This window comes from Onychomys torridus, chromosome 13, assembly GCF_903995425.1.
Source record: "Onychomys torridus chromosome 13, mOncTor1.1, whole genome shotgun sequence".
Taxonomy (NCBI): Eukaryota; Metazoa; Chordata; class Mammalia; order Rodentia; family Cricetidae; genus Onychomys; species Onychomys torridus.
Window position 1 is genome coordinate 23,741,946 of NC_050455.1, and position 21,292 is coordinate 23,763,237.

A 21,292-nucleotide genomic window follows, 5' to 3' on the forward strand; every position below is an offset into this window, starting at 1 on the left:
ACCCTAAAATCATATTCTACAACAAATGACTGTGAAATTCCAGGCCAACCAGGGCTATGTGGTGAGACCCTATCTCAAAAACAACGCGTGAGTTTGAGGACAGCTTGGGCCTCATGTGAGTATGTGGTGGGCCTATTCATGCTGTCATTTTATATTTTTGCTAGTTTTTTTTTCCCCAAATGTGTAGCTACAGAAAATAGCCAAAATAATTTTTGGAATTTTTTTTGTAGAATTTTTATTGGAATTATAATATTTATGTTAATTTAGGGAGAAATAGCATTTATGATGCTGAATCTCATACACAGGCATGCCTTCTCACTTGTTGAAGATCTTGTATAAGTTTACAACATCCATCTATTATATTTTCTCCCATGGGTTACTTCTGTAAAAATTAATCGAGGGGCTGGAGAGATGGCTCAGTGGTTAAGAGCACAGGCTGCTCTTCCAGAGGACCTGAGTTCAATTCCCAGCAACCACATGGCGGCTCACAACCATCTGTAATGAGATCTGGTGCCCTCTTCTGGCCTGCAGGAAGAACACTGTGTACATAATAAATAAATCTTAAAAAAAAAAATTAATCCATAGATTTATATGTGGAGGCATGAATTAGCAGCAGTTCTGGTAAATGGGGTTTGTTTCTTCTGTCTCACCTGGCTGCCTTCTGTTTGAACGTGTAAATACCTATGACGTTTGTCTGGTAGTAGAGCCATATATTATTCTCCACTATTCCAGTTGTATAAAACTTCATCCAGGGTTTGCCTTCTAATTGCCTTCGTTAATTTGTGTTAACTACTGCTGTAATCTAATGTTTCTGTGTAAGTATGACACTTCTTTTAGGGCTGATATGAATCACATTAAAGAAGTTGGAGTGTTTGGGTGGTTGTCTGGTGCTGGGGTTGAACCTGGGGCTTCATGTGAACCTGCTAAGCAGGCACGCCACACTGAGCTGCAGCCCTGGCCTGGAAGAGCTCTTTCTTGTTACTGTTTTCAACAAGGATTGCTATTGGAATTGAAAACACCTCTTCTCCTTAGTTCTGTTCTCTCTGCGGATCTGTTCATGTCCAGTGAGTGGTACACACTGGTCATACAGCCTTGCCGGTCTCTCTGCAGACCTTGCTGGCCTGGGATGTGTAGCTGTCCCTTCTGCCTTAGTCTCTCTAGAGCTAAGACTGACGGTAGGTATCACCATACCCAACCGTACTGTCAGTCTTCGTAGAGAAGTGCCCCATCTCTTTATGGGGGTCAGTTTGGTAAGTTACGTTTCCTGGTACATTGTCTGTTTCATTGACATTCTCAGATTTGTTTGACTAATGATCTGTCTTTTATGATCTCATGATTTTAGATGGTCTTTTATCATTTTCCCATTTTCCTTTAGTATTTCCATTGGTATTTATTCTATTACCATATAAAAGTATTAGCAGATATATCTCTTTTAGAAACCAATACAAGCAGTTATTTAAAAAAAAAAAAAAAATAGCAGTCCCAGACTTAAATTAGTGATAATGAATCCTCCACATTTAATCATGATCATATTTTTGCCTTTCTGTTCCTTGCTTCAATTTTTGCAGTGCATGTGTTTTCTGTAAGAGTTTGGATAAAGTCTGGATTGTAGCCTCCTCTTGCTTGCTCTTGCCCTACCTTATTATTTATGGTGTGAGCAGAGATCTGAGTTGGCATCTTAAATACAGGAAATTAACTTGAGCTGTTTGCATACTCTCAGTGAAGTCAGGTTTTTTAGTTTCTCCATTTCACAAGGCATGGTGACATAAGCTTCTTTGCTGTGCTTGAGTGGGTGCTGGGGATTGAACCCTGCACATTCTAGGCCAGAACTCCACTGAGCATCACCTCCAGTCCTTTAAAAAGAAGTTGTTGAATGACTTCCAGTTACACTATTGGGTGTGAAATTCTTATGATTTCATGAACAGTACTCCCGAAGTAAATGCGTGCATTCACAATTGTCGCGTGGAGCAGTCGCAGGTTAGGGGTTGACAGCTCCAGCCTCCTAGAAGGGTGGTCAGGTAGAGTAGCCCACCCCCTCCATGAGACATCTCAGTCTTCCCTACTACAGAGTCAGGGCAGGGCTTCAATGATTGAGGTTGTTTAGGGGAGCAGAGGCCATGAAAATCTTGAAAGACCACCATTCCAAACAAACCTGGGGGTTTCAGCAGCAGACCCAAGCAGACCTGAGTTCCCGAGCGCTGGGTGGATCACAGCCGCCTGTAACTCCAGCGCCCGAGGATGCGATGCCTCCTGTTGGCCTCTGTGGGCACTGCGCTCTTGTGCTCAAACAATGTGCCGTCAGCCCCATCAGAACCTGCGGGGCAGCTTGCTCTCTTGTTGTTATGTAATTGTGGCCGGTGTGCACACCCCACATTACCTTCTTCCTTGTTTTGTTATTTTAGTGTAACATTACCTGTAATTGTGTTTTAAATAGATTACTTTAAGGCTTAATTATTAGAGTTTTGTATCCCTACTTGTCAGATAATTTCAGTGTGCTGTGTATTTCTGGACCTGCTTTTATATATATATATATATAAGCATATATAAAACATCAAAAAGATTAATCCTGTGAATTTCTCCTTTGTCTTTAAGAGCTCTCCATGGTCCTGTAGAAAGGGGTTTACTTCTTTACCTCTCTGATGTAAGGGAAGGGCGGCTTCGCCAAAAGTTCTTGCTAAGAAGTGATGCTACACGTGTGCTTTTATAGTGTGTTTACTTAGAATTGTTGTTTTTTCTTCTATATTTTGTTACTGACTGTTGTAGAATATTATTTTAAGGTGTGTTACCTTTGTTGATGTTGCACCTGTTTAACTCTGTGACGCTGTGTTACTGTGCCTGACTAAAACACCTGATGGTCTAATAAAGAGCTGAACAGTCAATAGCAGGGCAGGAGAAAGATGGGCAGGGCTGGTGGCAGAGAGACTATATAGAAGGAGAAATCTGGGAGGACGGATCAAGGAGCTAGAGAAAAGGAGGAGGACTCAGGGGCCAGCCACCCAGCTACACAGCCAGCCACATAGTAAGAGTAAGATTTACAGAAGTAAGAGAATGGAAAAGCCCAGAGGCCAAAAGATAGATAAAAGGTAGATGGGTTAATTTAAAGTTGAGGAAAGCTGGCTAGAAATAAAGCCAAACTAAGACTGGGCATCCATAATCCTCTGTGTGTGTGAGAGAGAGAGACAGAGACAGAGGAGACACAGACAGAAATTGATTTATTTGGGAGCTGGGTGGCGGGCGCCCCAGAAGAGTAAAAACCAACAACAACTGACTCCTAACAACATTCCTTTAAGTTATATTGAAGCAAGTGGCAAATGCCATCTACAAATTGAAATAAGGAAGGGGCGAAAGTTGACGGATAGACGACTGTGCCTGAGCCTGGGACCCGTGCCTCCAATCACAAGTCCTCCCTGTGTGTAGCTTGGAAATCTTGCACTGATGGTCTCCAGCCTCCCTTCTCAGACATCGTGAGGTTGTCCCAGGTTCACCAGCGACGCTGGCCTTGTAGAACCTTCTAGATCCGAGTCCTTTGACTCCAGTATTGCAGGACTAGCCAGTGTCGCAGGCAGCCTGCAGTGTTCTAAACAGATGTCCTCTTTCCTCTCATAGAAGCGTTTTGTATCAAGATCTTTACATGTATTTAATATTCTTGAGTTAAGTAATTCGGAATTGTTTATTCTTAAGTTTGATTCCAAAGTGAGTTGACATTTTCTAGAAAGAGAGTGTGGGTTTCCGGAATCTGTCTTTATTAGTCCTACTCTACCATTAGTTATACTATCCCTTGTCTGACTCAGCATCTGCTCACGCCAACAACCTCCTATGACCCAGCACCCTCTTTCTTCTCTCCATCCTCTCCACTGTCTTTGAAGTCTTATTCTAAGTTCATCCACTTTCTTTTTCAAGTATCTTTTAGCCTCCATTTGGATATAGACCACTTCTGCCATAGAATGCCTGTTCTTATCAAAAGTCTCGGTTTTATGTTTTACCTGGTGAGATTTTGTGAATGGCTACTATTCTGTGACGTCTTCAATCTCCAGAACTACTTCACCATGGATGACGGTTTCAGACAAGCCTTTCATTAAATAGATGGACTCTGGTCTCATTTATCTATTCTGGCTCTGAAAACCTATCAACCGTGTCCAAATCCAAGACTAAAGGACATTACTCATATAAATTCTTTATCGGTGTTGTGTTGTGTCAAGGTGGACGTACAGGACTTGAACGATTCTTTATCGGTGTTGTGTTCTGTCAAGGTGGACGTACAGGACTTGGACGATTCTTGCCAGATAGAAGTCTCACCTGTGGAAATAGGCCTGAGGTCCTGCCTTCCGCTTCAACCCTGTTCTCTCCCCAAGACCCGCGATCCGTCCTTGTAGAAACCACTGCTGCTTGCGTGATGGCATGTGGGGACCAGACCTGCACGGGCACCGTCCCTCCCTCTGGACAGTTTGCTGCCTTGGTCTCTGTCTTCAGAACAGAACAAGCAGCTTCTCCATTTTTAGTAGTGAATTTCAAAATCCTTTTTAACCTTATAGGTCCAAGGGTAGCCAAGGATGGCTGCAGCTTCATATGATCAGTTGTTAAAGCAAGTTGAGGCACTGAAGATGGAGAACTCAAATCTTCGACAAGAGCTAGAAGATAATTCCAATCATCTTACAAAACTGGAAACTGAGGCATCTAATATGAAGGTATCAAGACTGCAACTTTTCATTGTAGCCTGTCCACTTTCATTCAGTTCTTGTGAACTTGGGATAGCTAAGATACTTTACTTACCAAAAGTAGACTTTAAGCTAAACAGCAATATAGAAACTGTTTCTTAGAAAAGTTAACAGTCTTAGTAAACGTGTTCAATTAATTTAATAAATCCTGCAAAGAAAACAAATTAACCCTGGTGACTAGTTCATTCTTAGTTTTTAAGTTTAAAAATAATCCTCCCCCCAACTTTATCATTATACTCAGTTTAGAGGAAAGGTTTTCTGGATAGCTCATAGAAACTGGCTTTATTTTACAGTGTATCTCAAATAGTCCATTGTCGTCTTTGGAAAATGCAGGTATCATAAGCCTAGAGGGTGATTTCCATGGTACTTCCAGGCCAGATAGTAAGAAAAGTTACACAGTAAAGTATTTAGTGTGTAGAAGGGAAAACATTCTGTCTTCAAAGTAATTGATGAAAACCTTAGTTACTTTAATTTTCAGTTAGACAGCGTCCCCCAAATATCGGAGATTATCACCAGAAATGGTGTACTTCCTTCCCACGGGGAAGTTCTGTTTTGTGTTGTCTCTGTTGCCTGGCTATTCTAACATCTTAACTCCTGACTTTTTCCTCATCTCGACATATTTCCTAGTCTGTCTAGTTCCTTTTCTGTCATTTCCAAGTCTCCCTTCTTTTCTAGACTGTTGTGTCTCACCAAAGACAGTGTTCTTCTCTTCCTTCTTTACCCTTTAGTTCCAGCATCCTAACAGCTCAGCCTTTTGCTCTTACATACTTTCTTACCTATCTCTCTTACCTCCCCCATTCTCATTGCCATAAAACTCTCTGGCAATAACGTCTCTCGAATACCCACTTCCACATCCTTTTGGAAATAGGCGAACTATAAACCTACTAGGTAAAAAGCCATTTGGTATCTTAACACTTAGAGCCCTGTGCACTCTGAACTTGTTCAGGGTGTGTGTTTGTGAGAGTTCAGGGACACAAAGTACTGACCCATTCTGGACTCTTGACTGCATATACTTGGCAGACCTCCTCCTGGAGGGCCTGTCGACCCAGTACACACCTGATTTGTAGTGCAGAACTCAGATCAAGCTTGAAGTTTTCCTTTAATTGTTTAAGAAAATCCAAAACTTATTTTTAAAAACCACTTTAGAGGAGACGTTTTAATCGACACTTAGGTCCACCTCCATGCTGAAGTAGAGTGTCTTTGAGGGTGACCATACACGTCACACCCCAGGCTGCTTGCTCATAGACCAGGCACAGGAGAAATAAACTTAAGGTGCACCTGAATTCAGCAGTCACTTGAGGGTGTTTCTGCACACACCCTTGCAGATCCATCCATGTATTTCATTAGGATTGGGCTTACGGCATCTCAGTAATTACAGCCTTCAATGAAGTTATTTCTGGATTGTTTCCTGACTGGCTCTGTGCTGTTAAAGAGCAAGAACTGTACCCTGTTTTATCTTCTATTGATTGGTAAAGAGATACTCTTGAGACCGTTGGTACTGTCCATGTTGGGTTAAAGTTAATGCAATACAGTAGTTCAAACACTCTTTGCACCACATAGAACAACACCGAAGCATGTCTCCTGAGCTTTAACCTAGTCACCACAAAGCAAGGCAAGACACAGCTTCAGGTTAAACTAGGGAAGCCCAAAGTATGGGCAGTACTACCACCTACTGGCAAAAGAGGGTACTGCCCTGTTGTTGGGTACATGACATCACTATAGAAACAAAAATACTGTGGGTAACACAGGAGGATGTATATTAGGAGTTAGGGGCATGTGAGCAGACCACATATTTGAGAGTATTGAGGAAATACTTACTTTTAGGTGTAAGTATGTACTATGGCTGTGTTTAGAGAGAATTCCTGTTTAAATATACTTACTAAACTATTGTAAGAGACGTGATCTGACAAGTCCCCAGCATCGTGAAAAGCAAAGCCAGGCTGAGGTTACTGCTGAGTTTCCTCTCTGGGGACATTGGCTTTATCCTGGGCACAGGCAGCTTTGCCCGGGGACACACACGAAGGCAGGTAGGAGCTGCAGACCCTGGCTGCCTCTGCTGTGGGTGTCAAGTCTTGGAGGAAGGGGCAGGGAGGAATAAATGCAGGTCTTGCTGCAGAGAGAGAAACTTAAGTTTCGTAAAGTATCTGCCAGGTTTTGAACTTTTTGGACTAGATAAAAACCTCAACTCAACCACCAGAAAATAGAGCAGAAATGGAAAACCACAGTGGGATGTTTCAGGGATGCATCTGCCATGCCAGGCGTGTCTGGTTCCCAGACACAGGTCGGATTTGGAGTTGTATGGAGTAGGAGGTTAGAGGCCAGGAAACAGACTTCCATATTTTCAGTCTAAATACAAAGGACGTACTCGAGAAACCAAATCAGACTGAAATGTCCTGAAAACCGAATGAGTTCAAACCTGAAATGACCGTATCTGGCAGGATGGGAGAGAGAAGCCCCGCAGGGGAAGACAAGCTCTGTAAGAAGAACACACTCGTCTTAAGTCTCTCTTTTTCTACTAAACACACCATTGGCATATTGTCAAGTTTCAAGAAGTAAGAAAATGGTAATAAAGAAAACAGAAAGTAGGAAGTAATACAGAAGCAATCCAGGTGTTGGAGTTAGTCAAAGATTCTTGACATAAATATAATAATGTCTTGAAAATTTATCGATAAAGTGCCAGAAATGCTATAAAATTTTGACAGGGAATTTTATCTACCATAAAAAAAAATGTTCTAACTCTCAGGAACACTTCCCAGAGCTTACCTGCTGGGCTCTTCTTAGTCACCACTAATTTCTCAGCCTCAGCTAAACAGCATCCAGCAAAGCAAAGTAGTTTCTGGTATGTTGCTAATCACGGCTGATTCTGCAGCCCCAGCTAATGAGAACCACAGAATTAAAAATAACAAATGGCCCTGATACAGTCTTTAAACTTCCCTCTAAAACTTCACAAGCCAAGCCTCCATCTTCTGCACTGCCCTCAGCATTCTTATCTTTCAAGCTCCCACAGAACAGCTCACCAGACTTTGGACACTCGATGGCTTTTCTAGCCCGAAGTTCCAAAGTCCTTCACAGTTCTCCTAAAACATGGTCAGATCCATCACAGCAATATCCCGTTATCCTGGTACTAACTTGTCTTAGTTAGGTTGACTATTTCTGTGATGAAACACCACAACCAAAGCAACTTGGGGAGGAAAGGGTTCATTTGACTATACTTCCACATCATAGTTTATCATCAAAGGAAGTCAGGGCAGGAACCTGAAGACAGGAGCTGATGCAGAGGCCATGAAGGAGTGCTGCTTACTGGCTTGCTTCTCATGGCTTGGTCATCCCATTTTCTTATAGAACCCAAGATCAGCTGCCTAGGGTTGGCACCACCCACCATGGGCTTGGCCCTCTCCCATCAATCACTAATTAAGAAAATACCCTGTAGGCCTGCCTATAGCCTGATCTTACGGAGGCATTTTCTCAGTTGAGACTCCCTCCTCTAATGTCAGTAGCTTGTGCAAGTTGATATAAAACTAGGCAATACAGGCTTCATCAGAATTAAAAACTTACATCTTCCAGAAGGCTTCAATAAGAAGATGAAAGACAGGCCATCATTGACTAAGGAAAATCATTTACCACATTGCACATATATTTGTCAAAAGAACTTGTTCCAAAAGCTATAAAGGACTTGTGTTATAAACAATAAGAACTAATGGGGGCGGGGAGATGGAGTGGGGAAGGGTAAGCACTGGTGGTACAAGCAGAGGGAAAGCTGTAGTCCTGGCACTCCTCAGTAAGAGGAGGAGCAGAGATGGGAGGAGCATCTCCCAGTGCTCGAGGCCTGCTAGCCTGGACTCCCTGGCTCAGCAGCAGCAGAAAGAAGAATTACCCTTGCCTCAGCATGGAGGAAGAGAACTGACTCCCAGAATTCTCCTGGTGCGCGCGCGCGCACACGCACACGCGCGCGCACACACACACACACACACACACACACACGCGCGCGCACACACACACACACACACACACACACACACACGAGTAGACAGCAAATGGGTTTAAATAGCCAGTGTTTTGCAACGTGGCCTCAAGAATTAAAAAGACAATTCAAAAAGAAAGATAAATGGCCAGGTGCACTAATGGAAAGTAGTTCACTGCCACCTGTCGTCAGGGACACACAAAGGTCATTTTACTCACACGACTACGGCTTGAAAGACTGAGTCACGTAAATTGACTATTGAAATGCTCACACACTGCTGGTGGGCCTATTTACACACACACACACACACACACACACACACACACACACACACACTACAGCAGTTTCTTTTCAAGGTAAACCCTGTGATTCAGCATTTGAACTTGAAATCACCCCAAGAGAAATAAGTGCCTATGCCCTCTAGATACTTATACAGAAGAATACTGGCATTCTTCATAGTGGCCTTCAGACTGGTACCATCCAGATGTCCAGTTAGGAGAAGAAAGAATTAGCCAAGAGTGTGTTCATGTAGCAGACTTCTATACCTCACCAAAAACCCTGGATGCATACATGCAGTACCATGGAGGCATCTTACGATGATGTTAAAGGAGAAAACACAGACTCAGAGGGCTGCAGACTGTCTAGTTCCAGCATGATGCTTCTTTCTGGGACTGAAGGCACACTGGCAAGAGCTTGAGGGATCAAAGCTGGAAAGGGTAAGCACTCAAGGACTGAAGGTCTGTACCTGTGTATATTGAGCCTCAAAGTAGAAACACAAGTGGGGTTACTTTTGTTAGGGAGTAGACATAACTATTCATTGCAAGCTGTAAGTAACACAAATCACACTAGATGTTGTCATCTTAAGGCAAAGTAACTGGATATGAATGAGTTGGCAAGTCCAGTGTTGCCCAGTGACATTAGTTAAGTCAAAGCACTTAACAAAGATAACATAACAGATGAATTGGTACAAGCTGATACTTTCCAGAATTGCTACTCTTTTTTGTTGTTGTTTTTTGTTTTTTCGAGACGGGGTTTCTCTGTGTAACTTTGCACCTGGAACTCACTTTGTAGACCAGGCTGGCCTCGAACTCACAGAGATCTGCCTGCCTCTGCCTCTGCCTCTGCCTCTGCCTCTGCCTCTGCCTCTGCCTCTGCCTCTGCCTCCCGAGTGCTGGGATTAAAGGCGTGGGCCACCACCGCCAGGCAGAATTGCTACTCTTAAAACCCTAAAAAACCAAAAACAAAAAAACCCCCTACATTTCATTTTTTGTTTACATTGTTGCTTTTATCAGTGTATTTCTAACAGATGTGCTGAGGCTTTGGTGTTGGCTCTGAGAATGGAGCCTATGGCGACACACATTCTCTACAAAAAGTGTTCTACTGCTAAGCTGTGCCCAGCCACAGAGACTTTCTGTTCACAGTTATTTCCTTGTGCATGCATGCATGCATGCATGCATGCGTGTTATACATATGGAAGTCAGAGGACAGTTTGTAGGAGTCAATTTTTTTCTACCATGTGGGTTCCATGATTCAAATTCAGATTGTAAGTCTTGCCTCAAAGATTAAAAAAACAATTTTATTGCAAGTTGTGAATGTGAACCAGCTTTAAGATTAGAAAATGTGAGCGATATCAGAATAACTCAGTTTGTATAGGGTTTGGGGAGGGACTAATGCTCAGATCTAGGGCCTTGTGTGTCCTAAATAAGCACTCTACTGCTGAGCTTTACCTCCAGCTCGCCCACCATATTAAAATTGTAATTCTCTCACCAGGGCTGGAGAGAAGCCTTTCTTGTCTTTCTGTACTAATGTGTTCAGTGGTATCCTCTTTTACATACTTTGTTTATCTGCTGTGGTCATCTTGTCATAAGATGATAAGGTTTTTAAGACTGTTACAAGTGCTAGCCATGGAGGGAAGGAGAATTAGAACCCTGGGGGAAAACATCACAGGCAGTCCACGGTGGTAGTTCCAAACTATGAAAGAGGTGAAGTGACCTGCAGTTGATAGTTAACCTTGGACATGCTCTGCACTCCCTGGGGGAGCTGTCCCCATGTAAATATGGCCTCATTCTCACAGTGGTGATACTCTCATACCTTCACACCCAAGTCTCTCCAGTCCCAACTGCTCAGACCGCAGACTGGTTGCTCTCAGCAGCAGGGTGAAGGCAGAGCAATGGGGCTGCCCTCCTGCGCAGGCTCTTCAACAGATTCCTTTTCAGGGCCTCTGCAGATGACTTTCCTGTGTAGTCACACTGCCCTTAGTTTTAGGGTTGCAGACATTCAGTGCATTTTCCAAATCAGACTTGGAAAGGCCAAGCAGGAAGTCAGAGTGGCATGCTTCAATAAATGGGAAGTATAAGTAAGTTACAAGGAACACGAAGACAGGGCTTTCAGGTCACCGGATAGAAAAATTAATTATGAAGTAATTTATGTGAGAAAGAAGACAGTGACGTCAAGGGCAGGGGCAGCTAGTCTGCCAACTGTCAGTCAGTGCTCCAGCGACTGCTCAGGTGTGCTGTGGTGCTAAACAGCAGACTTGTGTCCGGGTCGTGAAGATACAGGCCCAAGAGCTTTGGGTTCTAAACAGCCTTTTGTTTATGATTCAAGCAAGTATGTGGCTGTCAACTTTTCAAGATGATGACAATTCCCCCACCTTTTGTAAAAATGAACAGATGGTGTGTTTTATTAGTCTATATTGTGCAGAATAATGGGTTTGTTTCATTATGTCTTTTCATGTCTACATATAATGCCATTTGATCATAACCCCCATTACCTTCCTTTTGAGTGTGCCATGAAGTGTCTTGCATGGAGGCTCCTCATAATCACTGTTATCACAAATGCTGCTGTTATTATTATTATTGGGATATAACATAATGAATAATAGGTAATATATTTAATGTACATTATAGCTTATGGTATGTTGTCACCCTGAACTGGAATAACTTTCTTCCTGATCCTATCTAAATGCCAAGAAATACAAATTCATGTCTTCAAGGAGTTGCTTAGAATTTTATGCTAATGTGCTGTGCTCTTTCCAATAGGAAGTACTTAAACAGCTGCAGGGAAGTATTGAAGATGAAACCATGACTTCTTCTGGACAGATTGACTTACTAGAGCGCCTTAAAGGTACAGTTTTGGAGTCTTTGGAAATACTGTTTGGGCTCAGCTTCCTCTCCTCCTCCATGCTGGGTCGTAGCTGTTGAATGCAAATAGATAAAAGGGGTGTTTGTTTCTGCTTCATGTCATTGGTTTTAAGTGTACGAGTTTGTTTTCTCCTTGAAAATTCTGAGCTCTTTTTTAAAATGCATTGCATTCTACCAGTCACTAACCATGCTTCAGTATGCCATGTCTCACGAGACTCCGTGGCAGGTCCATCCCAGGGTTATTGTCTTTTTGTGTTCTATCTGGGATGGAGATGCCTAGCTTTTCCTATGCCGTTTCTGACAGAATCTGTTTTCAGATGTCTTTGTTACTTTATTGCCTAAAAATTCCAGTGTCAGTTAGGGACCCTGCTTAGTAATAATTGAAACTAGACTAATGACTTTTTGAGTTCCTAAGTATTGCCTACAGGGAACTGAGGATGGACATTTTGTGTCATTTCCTTTACTATGCTTTTTTTCTTCTTGCTCAAGCTGACTTGCAGGGGAATTTTTAACTTCTAAATAATTATCTATTCAGTAATGTAGTTTGTAGTTAGAATATGAACCTGAGACTTCACTTTTAAAATAATGTAATAGCTTTAGGGATGTTTTACATGACATAAAACAGTTACTACATATGAATTTGTCTCTGCTTAGAATTTAACTTAGATAGCAATTTCCCTGGAGTGAAACTACACTCAAAGATGTCCCTTCGCTCCTATGGAAGTCGGGAAGGATCGGTGTCAAGCCGTTCAGGAGAGTGCAGTCCTGTTCCCATGGGGTCATTCCCAAGAAGAGCATTTGTAAATGGAAGCAGAGAAAGCACTGGATATTTAGAAGAGCTTGAAAAAGAAAGGTAACATCTGTTACTTATGTATTAAGTATTGCATGTGCATGGACGCACCTTGATGAGGTTTTGTAATGTAAGATACAGAGGAGGGTCTGATGACAGGTGATATAGCCTGTTCCTATAGAGCATTTTCTGTTTTAAATATCTTTTTATTTTCCTGCTTCTTCCCCACCCCCACCCCCAGACAGAGTTTCTCTCTGCTGCCCTGGAACTCACTGTATAGACCAGGCTGTCCTCGAACTCACAGAGATCCACCTGCATCTGCCTCCTAGTACTGGGATTAAAGGCATGCACTACCATGCTGGCCTGGGTATTTTAGAACTCTTAATGCCCAATGGTGCCTTATCTTTGTCTACCTAAAAGTTAGATGGGCCTTCAAATGGTAACATGTATGTTATATAATAGCTTTATGACCTTAGGCAAGTCAACAAATTTTATGTCAAGTTCTTCTGTAAAACACTGATATGATGCTTGTGAAACTGAATATTAAGATTATATATAGAACAAAGGGCCTGGGAGAGATGGCTCAGCTGTTAAGAGCACTTAGAGATTTGCAGAAGACCCAGGTCAGTTCCCAGCTCTCACATGGAAGATTACACTGGCTGTAACTCCAGTTCCAGGAGCTTCAACTCCTTCTGACCTCCATAGACTCCTGGATACATGTGGTGCACACACACATACTTTCAGGAACACACACATATACATAACATAAAAAAATACTGTAATAATTACATATAGGAAGGAACGCAACATGTTTCCCTGAGAGACAAAAGTCTAAAAAAGTCAGGCTGGCAGTGTGGACGAGGAGGGGTGCTGAGCTCTTTCTTTCTACCCTGAACCTGGGCAACCCAAACACTGACCTGGTCCAGAAGAAAGAACTAGGGTCACAATCTGCCACGTCTTTGTCCCCTTTCCTTACTGTGAGCATACCGGCCTTCCTAGGAACTTACTTTGGTACTAGTGTTATTAACTGAGTTTCAGAGAAAGCAATTTGTAAAATGGCTTTTACTGCAAGTACTAGTAAGCCTAGCAGCTATTAGTAGTCCAAGTTTGCAGTCAAGCTGCTCCTGCTGTCTCAGCTTCTCTGGTCCTCTTGGGGAATAGATGCTCTTGGCTCCTGCTTTGCCCTCATTGTCTCTTACCAGTTCCTGCCCATTTATTTGCTTGTCATTAAGGGTGCTTATTTTTGAAGTTGTTTCTCAGAAAAGGTGATCTTAGCAAGAACAAAACCTTCTGTGTACATTTATACTTGTTACAAATGTTTCTCAAGGAAACACCAAACAAAATTTTAAAAATAACATATCATCAGAGTGGGAAGTATCATTGTGTGTGGCCAAATTCCAGATCCCATAATAGAAACTATTCACAGGTCTGACTACATGAAAATCCAAATTTTCCAAATGATGAAACTATTATAAGTGATAAATTGAAAAAAAATGCATGTGCAACCTAGTGACTAAGTACTGCATCCCATGTAGGAGTCCTCACAGTGAGGAGCAGCCACAGAGTAGGGAGGTTTGCAGACTCTGAAAAACACTTAGTCTCATGCACATCAAGAGAAATCAATTAAAATCATGGTGATATCCTGGAGGTTTGTAATTTCAGATACGTAAGACTTTAAAAGATGTGTCATAGCTAGGCGTAGTGGCGCATGCCTTTAATCCCAGCACTTGAGAGGCAGAAGCAGGTGGATCTCTGTGAGTTCAAGGTCAGCCTGGTTTACAAAGGGAGTTCCAGGACAATCTGGGCAGTTACCCAGAGAAACCCTGTCGGGGGGCAGGGGACAACCCACACACAAAAAAAAGTTATGTCATACACTTTAAATTCATGAAAATTGTAGGTTATACAATTAGTGTAACACCTTACTAGAACAGTAAGTTAAAATGCATGTGCCCTTAGAATTTATCATGTGTGCATGTCTGAACATGTATGGAGTAAAGTACATAAAAACATTCGTGTAATATTTGTGTTAATAGCAAAATAGTATATCTCCTTTATGGGCTCATCAGTATTGTGAGATACATGGAATATTAGGCAGCTATCAAGGAGTACATAGGAGGTCTTTTGTTTTCATATGGAATGATCCCCAAGGTAGTTTTTTTTTTTTTTAAGTGAAAAAAAATGTATAGGACAACATATATGCTAATAATAGAGTATTTATGTTTTTAACATACATGTAATCATGCACATTATTCTATGCATCTTTCTAGAAAACTCTGGAAACAACACAGGAATATTACAACACCATTGCTTTGGGAAAAGAGCCACACAAAACAAGGAGTTTGTACTTTTTAGTCCTATTGAGTTTTATCTCAGTAACAGTATTTTGTTGCATGATTATACATATAGTGGCCAGCTGTTGTGGAACTTGTTCTTCAGGAATTATATAAATTCATCTTGCGACTCCAAGCCAAGTTCTCTCCTGCAGAGCAGCTTCCTCTGAGTGCAGCTGAGATGTTTACTCACAGTGGTATTGCTCAGCAGCTGACCTCAGGTCCCAGGCTGCGGCTTCCAGGCTTCTCGCTTTCCCAGCATCATTGCTGCTGGCTCAACCCCTGTATTGTAGTGTTTATTCTTCTACTGGCTTTGAATTCTGTTCTGTCCACACCGTTCACTTACCTCTTGGACTATATGGAAGAAAGCCTTTGGTTGAAGCATGTTACTGGTCAGGTTGAGAACCATCTTCTCAGGGAAGGAACACACTTGGTACTCATGTCAGTGAATATAATACTGTAAGTCCTACCACAGACTCCAAGTTAGTAAGATTTTTACTGTTGTTCACTCTGGCTCACTATGGTTTTACAGTAACGACTGGAGAGCTAGTCTTAGGAACATGCAGTAGCTTGTGTGAACTGAATTTACCTGTCTTTTAAACATAGATCATTACTCCTTGCTGATCTTGACAAAGAAGAAAAGGAAAAAGACTGGTATTATGCTCAACTTCAGAACCTCACGAAAAGAATAGATAGCCTGCCTTTAACTGAGAACGTAAGTACCTGGGCAGCAGAAGTTAGATTAAGTAACTTGCTCTTTAAAAGTACTCAGGTTATCTATGAGGAATTTGAGATAACTGCATCTGTAATGATTTATAAAACATACTGTGTCTTAATTTGCTATTAACCTAAATATATAATGGTCAATAAGCATTTCTTGTTTTTGTTTTGTTTGTCTTTGTGGGATTTTGTATCTGGTTTTGACACAGGGTCTCTTGTGGCTGAGGGCTGATTTAAGACTTAATATATAGCTGAAGAGGACCTGATCCTCCCAAGTACTGGGATCACAGGCCTGCATCACCATACCAGCTTGTTAATTAGTTTTTAATAGAAGATAAAGGTTTATTGTGTACCAACAGATATTTATTTTAATCCCCTGTGAGTCTGAATCCAGGTTCCACTAGACAACTATATTTTTAATTGGTAGAAACATTATACCATCTGCTTGGGTTTTCTGTACAGTGCAGGAATCATGCCAGATAGTGTTTACAGCTAAAATGCCCTTGAAGAGAATTTGAATCTTACTCTGTCTAGGTATGAATGCCAATAGCTGTAGCCATGGGTCTTCCGGTTTGTGTGACTCTAGATCCCTTTAGCAAATACACCATGTTCAGAATTTTTTTAAATGGAGGCCAGTGAGATGGCTTATCAAGTATAGGGGCTTATGCCAGGCTGGCAGCCTGAGTTCAGTCTCAGGAATACATCTGGTGGTAAGAAAAAACTAATTTCCACAAATTGTCTTCTGACTTCCACATTCATGCTGTGCCGAGCACATGGCATTTGTTCATGCGGACATACACACAGATAAATGTTAAAAAAAAATCCTGTAGGCTTGTCCCTCACTGTGTTAACTTTTACTCGTGGGATAACCTATATTAAAAATGTTTCTCAGAGTTGGGGTACATCTCTGTTGTCCAGCATGCACATAGCTGTGGGTCAACCCCAAGTACCTCATAAACTGTATATGGTGGTACGTGCCTATAATGGCTGTGTCCAGCAAAGCTCCAGAGGGAGGCCTGACTGAGGCAGTGGGTGAATGAAGGAAAGACAGACACACATGGACACCCAGAAATGGTGGACTGGGTTCTCTGATGGAGGAACGGCACCCTGGAAACTCAGCATGTTTATTATGTAACGTTAAACAAGGAGGCGAAGTCATAACATAAACAAGAAGGCAGGTTTAGTAGGAGCAGTTTCTGTAGGGAAGCAGTCTTCAGGCCATAAACATCCAGAGGAAGAAAGCTGTGGTGAGATTCACACTCAGACCAGGAGGGAAGACTTTGCCCTTTCCCATGGCTCAGAGGCTGTGGGGTCCCTGACATAGCCGTGCCCACAGTAACAACACACATCTACTCAGGCCTTCCTCTGTTCCCCACATGTAATCTTAGCACTCGGGTTTGAGGCGTGGGTGTCGGAAGTCTGAATCTTCGAGCTCGAGTGAAGGCCTAACAGGGAGGAGTGCTCACTAGGAGCTCTGCTGCTGGAGGACCTGGATCTGCTTCCCAGCACCCGTGTGGAAATCCACAGCCATCCAGAACGCCAGTCCTCAGAGACCTGACACCCTCTCTGGCCTTTGTGTCATGCCATACATATATACATGCAGGCAAAACACTCATTCGTGTAAAATAAAAATAATATTCTCTTTAAAAAATAAATTGAAGGTCATCTTCAGCTATATGGTAATTTGAGGCCAGTCTGGGGTACATAGAAGAAAAAGAAAGCTTCTGAAATAAAGAATCTCAAGGTTGCATGTTTCATCACTATTTTATGTGATATTTAAAAAGGGAAAATAAGACAAGGGTGTGACTCATGCTCATAACCACAGTATTCCGGGATGCTGACCCTGAGGATGGTTGTGAAGTCAAGGCCAGCCCGGCTGCAGTGAGACACTGTCTCAGTATACCCTGTGTCCTTAGCTTCGACGTTAACTTCCTCAGAACAGTTCTGAGAGAACACAGTAGACACAAAGTGAAAACGGAAGAAGAGCCTTCCAGAATATAGTGTGCCTGGGTTTCCTGAGTACCCGCGCTAGAACTCCAAGCTTAAAATGCTACTGTCCAAGAGCAGTCAGGGCTCCTGGGAGGACGAGAAGGGTCCTCTTCCTGCAGCCCTTCAGACTCCCTGGCCTCTAAGACATCATAAACTGGTAAAGATGGCTCCTGGGGCATCTGATGAATGAAGAGGAAGGGATCCAGAAGGGTTAGGTGAGATTTTAAATTTTATGAGGAAAGATAGCATGGCATGGTTTTGTTATTGTTGACTATGATGGGAGAATATACAAAATCCAGAGCCCAGTTGTCAGGATCAAGAAAGGGCTTTGGTATATTTTACATCTCAGGAGCAGTAGGTTACTATTGGAAATAAAGATCAGTTGTCAAATTCATTAAGTAATCATGTTTGATAGAATACACAGTCATTAGGGACCATTAGTAACATTAGTAAATTTAAATTTGATTGTATTTTATAAGCATTTACTATACTTTGCTTTCTTATTGGGAAAACAAGTTAACAAGCACTTCCATGTGGAAATATTTTTCCGTTAATCAAAATATCATGCCACTTACCAACTCGAAACCATATTATTATAACATGCTGTATCACATTCAGTGTTTTTATTTTTGTGGGAATGGTTGGGAAATGGAGGACAAATTAGAGAAATAACTATATAAACTCAAAGAGAGTAAGAAATGACATTCAGTGGAGCATGGTGGTGCTCAGCCCAACATTCGGAAGACAGAAGTAGGCAGGTTTCTGTGAGTTCAAGGCCAGCCTGGTCCTTGTAGTAGCTTCAGGCCAGCCTGGTCTCTGAATCAATAAATAACGTGCAGACCGTTTCATTGTCGTGATCCTCACTTGGTTGTGCCTACGAGAATGCCTTCTGCACATGAATGTTTTGTTTGAGGGGAACTTTTTTTTTTTTTGGTTTTTCGAGACAGGGTTTCTCTGTGTAGTTTTGGTGCCTGTACCGATCTCTATAGACCAGGCTGGCCTCGAACTCACAGAGATCCACTTGCCTCTGCCTCCCAAGTGCTGGGATTAAAGGCGTGCGCCACCGCGGCCCGGCCGTGTTTGAGGGTAACTTCAAATGACGGCAGTTTGCAGTACTCAGGCAGACACACTTGGAGCAGGTCCCTATACGCAGCAAGAGGAGTGTGACCAGTCCACAGCATTTCTTCATTCTCGCCGTGGCCCCTAGTGTCTCTGCTGTTTGTTTTTAATCACCTCAGATTCTTCCTCTTTCTTATCTTTTTGTGTGCCTGGCTGTTATCTCAGTGTGAGGACCAGTGATGGGTTAACACCCTCTTTGTGAAATACTTACCAAAGTCAGTGTTGATTTTGTCTGGATATTAGTGTTTATTTTAGATATAGGCTTTTTTTCTTGCTCCATTTTCTTCATTCTGAAAATGGAATTTTTTTTCTCTATTTAGCCTGTACACAAGGCAATTAATCTTTACCTAAAATCAAAAAGTTAAGGGTAATGAACACCGGTCTTTGATTCTCCCCCATGTAGTCCGTGATAATGTACTACTTTGGGTTTTTGTTTTGTATTTGTTTGAGACAGAGTCTCATGTAGCCCAGCTCTCTTGAGCTCCTTGTGCAGACAAGGATGACTTTGAACCTCTGATCCTCTTTGCCTCTCCTTGCTGAGGACTGGGATCACAGGTCTGTGCTGACACACCTCAGTTTATATGGCACATGGTAGGTAGGTACTCTGCTAACTGAGCTACATCTGCTGTCCAGAATATTAGTTTTAATAATTGAAAGTAGTTCCTCAGGGCTGTGGGAGTGTACTTCAGTGGGACTGTGTTTGTCTATGCACAAGGCTCTGGTTGACCCCTAGTACCACAGCAATCAACTAATTAGGTGCCCCTTCAGCAGATAAAAGATCATAGGGGGACAGAAGTTAGGCCTGCCTTAATTGGACCAGTTACATATTTTCAGTGAAACAGTTTAAGTTAAAGCCATTTTTTTTTTTTTAACTTTGAGGCAGCTCTGAATCTTATTAGGAACGCAGCTAAGCCTAGTGCCCATACTCAGTTCCTTGGAGAACAAAATAGATTTCTCAAGTATAGTGATTTACATAGTTACTTACTCAGTTTTTAATTGACATTTGTGTGCTTTTTGGTTTTAATAATAAACAATGAGAAATTAACATGTTATTTGTGGTTTTAGTTTTCCTTACAAACAGATATGACAAGAAGACAACTGGAATATGAAGCAAGGCAGATCAGGGCTGCAATGGAGGAGCAGCTTGGCACCTGCCAGGATATGGAGAAGCGAGCACAGGTGAATGGCGTATTCCTTTACTACACACATCTCAGCTCCGATGCTGCTGCTTACACTCCTTTATTACAGCATCTGTGCGGCCAGGGTGTAGTTCAATGAGGGAGCACTTGCCTCGAAGTACAAGGCACAAGGCTGTCAGTCCGTCCTCCAGCATCATCAAGGAAAAACCTTCAAAGGGGGGGGGGGGGGATGCTGACTTTCTGGCAGGCAGTTATTCCCTTCAGGTGCTTTGAGATTGTTATTTTTTGTAATCTAAGTTTCTGTGGTAACATTCACAAGTTTTTCAAAAACTCAAAATAGAGGCAGCAGCAATCTCTGTTTGAGAAACAAAGGAGACGTGAAGAAATCTCAGGGAAGACAGCATGAGGGATGAGGATGAACCACTCTCGAGTCAGCAGAACACCAACTGATCTTACTACTGAGCACTTCTGTGTGCACACAGATGTGACTGCCTAGTGCTCTAGCCCTGTAAGGGCCTTTACTCTGCCTTGTCTGCTCCAACGTGAGCAGAGGGAATTGTTTATTTTTGCTTTTCTGAAAGACTTTTAAGACATACTGGAAGAACATCTAAAGATTGTATTTAAATAGCGACTAATAGTACAAATTAATATTTGGGTAATGGTATAAATACATCCTAGTATTCTATAAAGTTGATTTTGTCTTTAAGGGTTTTTATGCAGTATATTTTGGTCTCCTTCAACTCCTCCAAGATCCACTTCATATTCTCTTTCTTAAAACAAAAATAAAACCAGAAGTGGGGAAAAGCCGTAGGGCCATTTCTCTTCAGGTCTTACCTAGTTATTCCCGAGCATGTGACCTGCCCTGTGGTGACTGATGTGCCCAGTGTCTCTATTGAAGAAAACTGTTCAGCCCTCTCCCAGCAGCTTCAGTTGCAAAGAACTTGTTGGTTAGGGGTGGGATTTATGTTAGAATATGATTATATCTGAGGTAATACTTAACACCTGTAACATAACACATCTCATAGTTGATTAGTTGCACAACTAGTTGGGGAGATAAGTAAAGTGTATGTGCATATACACATACATATATGTATTTCTATCTGTTAGTTATCAGGTTACAATTGGTGTATATAGTTCTTGCCTTCCTACCCACATTGCATTCAGTCACTAGTGACTGAAATGTCAAAGATAAAACTTTCAGTTTTTGGTTGAAAATATACATAAACATATCTCTGATACTGTATAGAAAAGAATTTCTTAAATAAGACAAGATTATTAAATATAAGGCTGATGAATTTTACTGATTAAAATTAAGAATTTGTCTAATTTGTCTTCATCAGGAACCATCAGGATAATGACAAGCAAATCATAAACTAGAAAAAGATAGTT

The 21,292-nt window shown here is 41.9% G+C and overlaps 1 protein-coding gene across 13 annotated transcripts in view; it reads left to right on the plus strand.

Moving 5' to 3' along the window:
- Apc (APC regulator of WNT signaling pathway) overlaps positions 1 to 21,292 on the plus strand; it is a 100,700-nt gene that overhangs the window by 36,692 nt on the left and 42,716 nt on the right. For 8 of the 13 annotated variants that reach the window (XM_036205102.1, XM_036205106.1, XM_036205110.1 and 5 more), the window contains 4 exons: positions 11,715 to 11,799; positions 12,471 to 12,669; positions 15,543 to 15,651; positions 19,830 to 19,943. In XM_036205102.1, the coding sequence (XP_036060995.1) occupies positions 11,715 to 11,799; positions 12,471 to 12,669; positions 15,543 to 15,651; positions 19,830 to 19,943 (507 nt within the window). Of the gene's footprint in view, positions 1 to 4,532; positions 4,686 to 11,714; positions 11,800 to 12,470; positions 12,670 to 15,542; positions 15,652 to 19,829; positions 19,944 to 21,292 lie in introns of all 13 variants that reach the window. The other 5 variants (XM_036205107.1, XM_036205103.1, XM_036205115.1 and 2 more) reach the window with 1 other exon arrangement.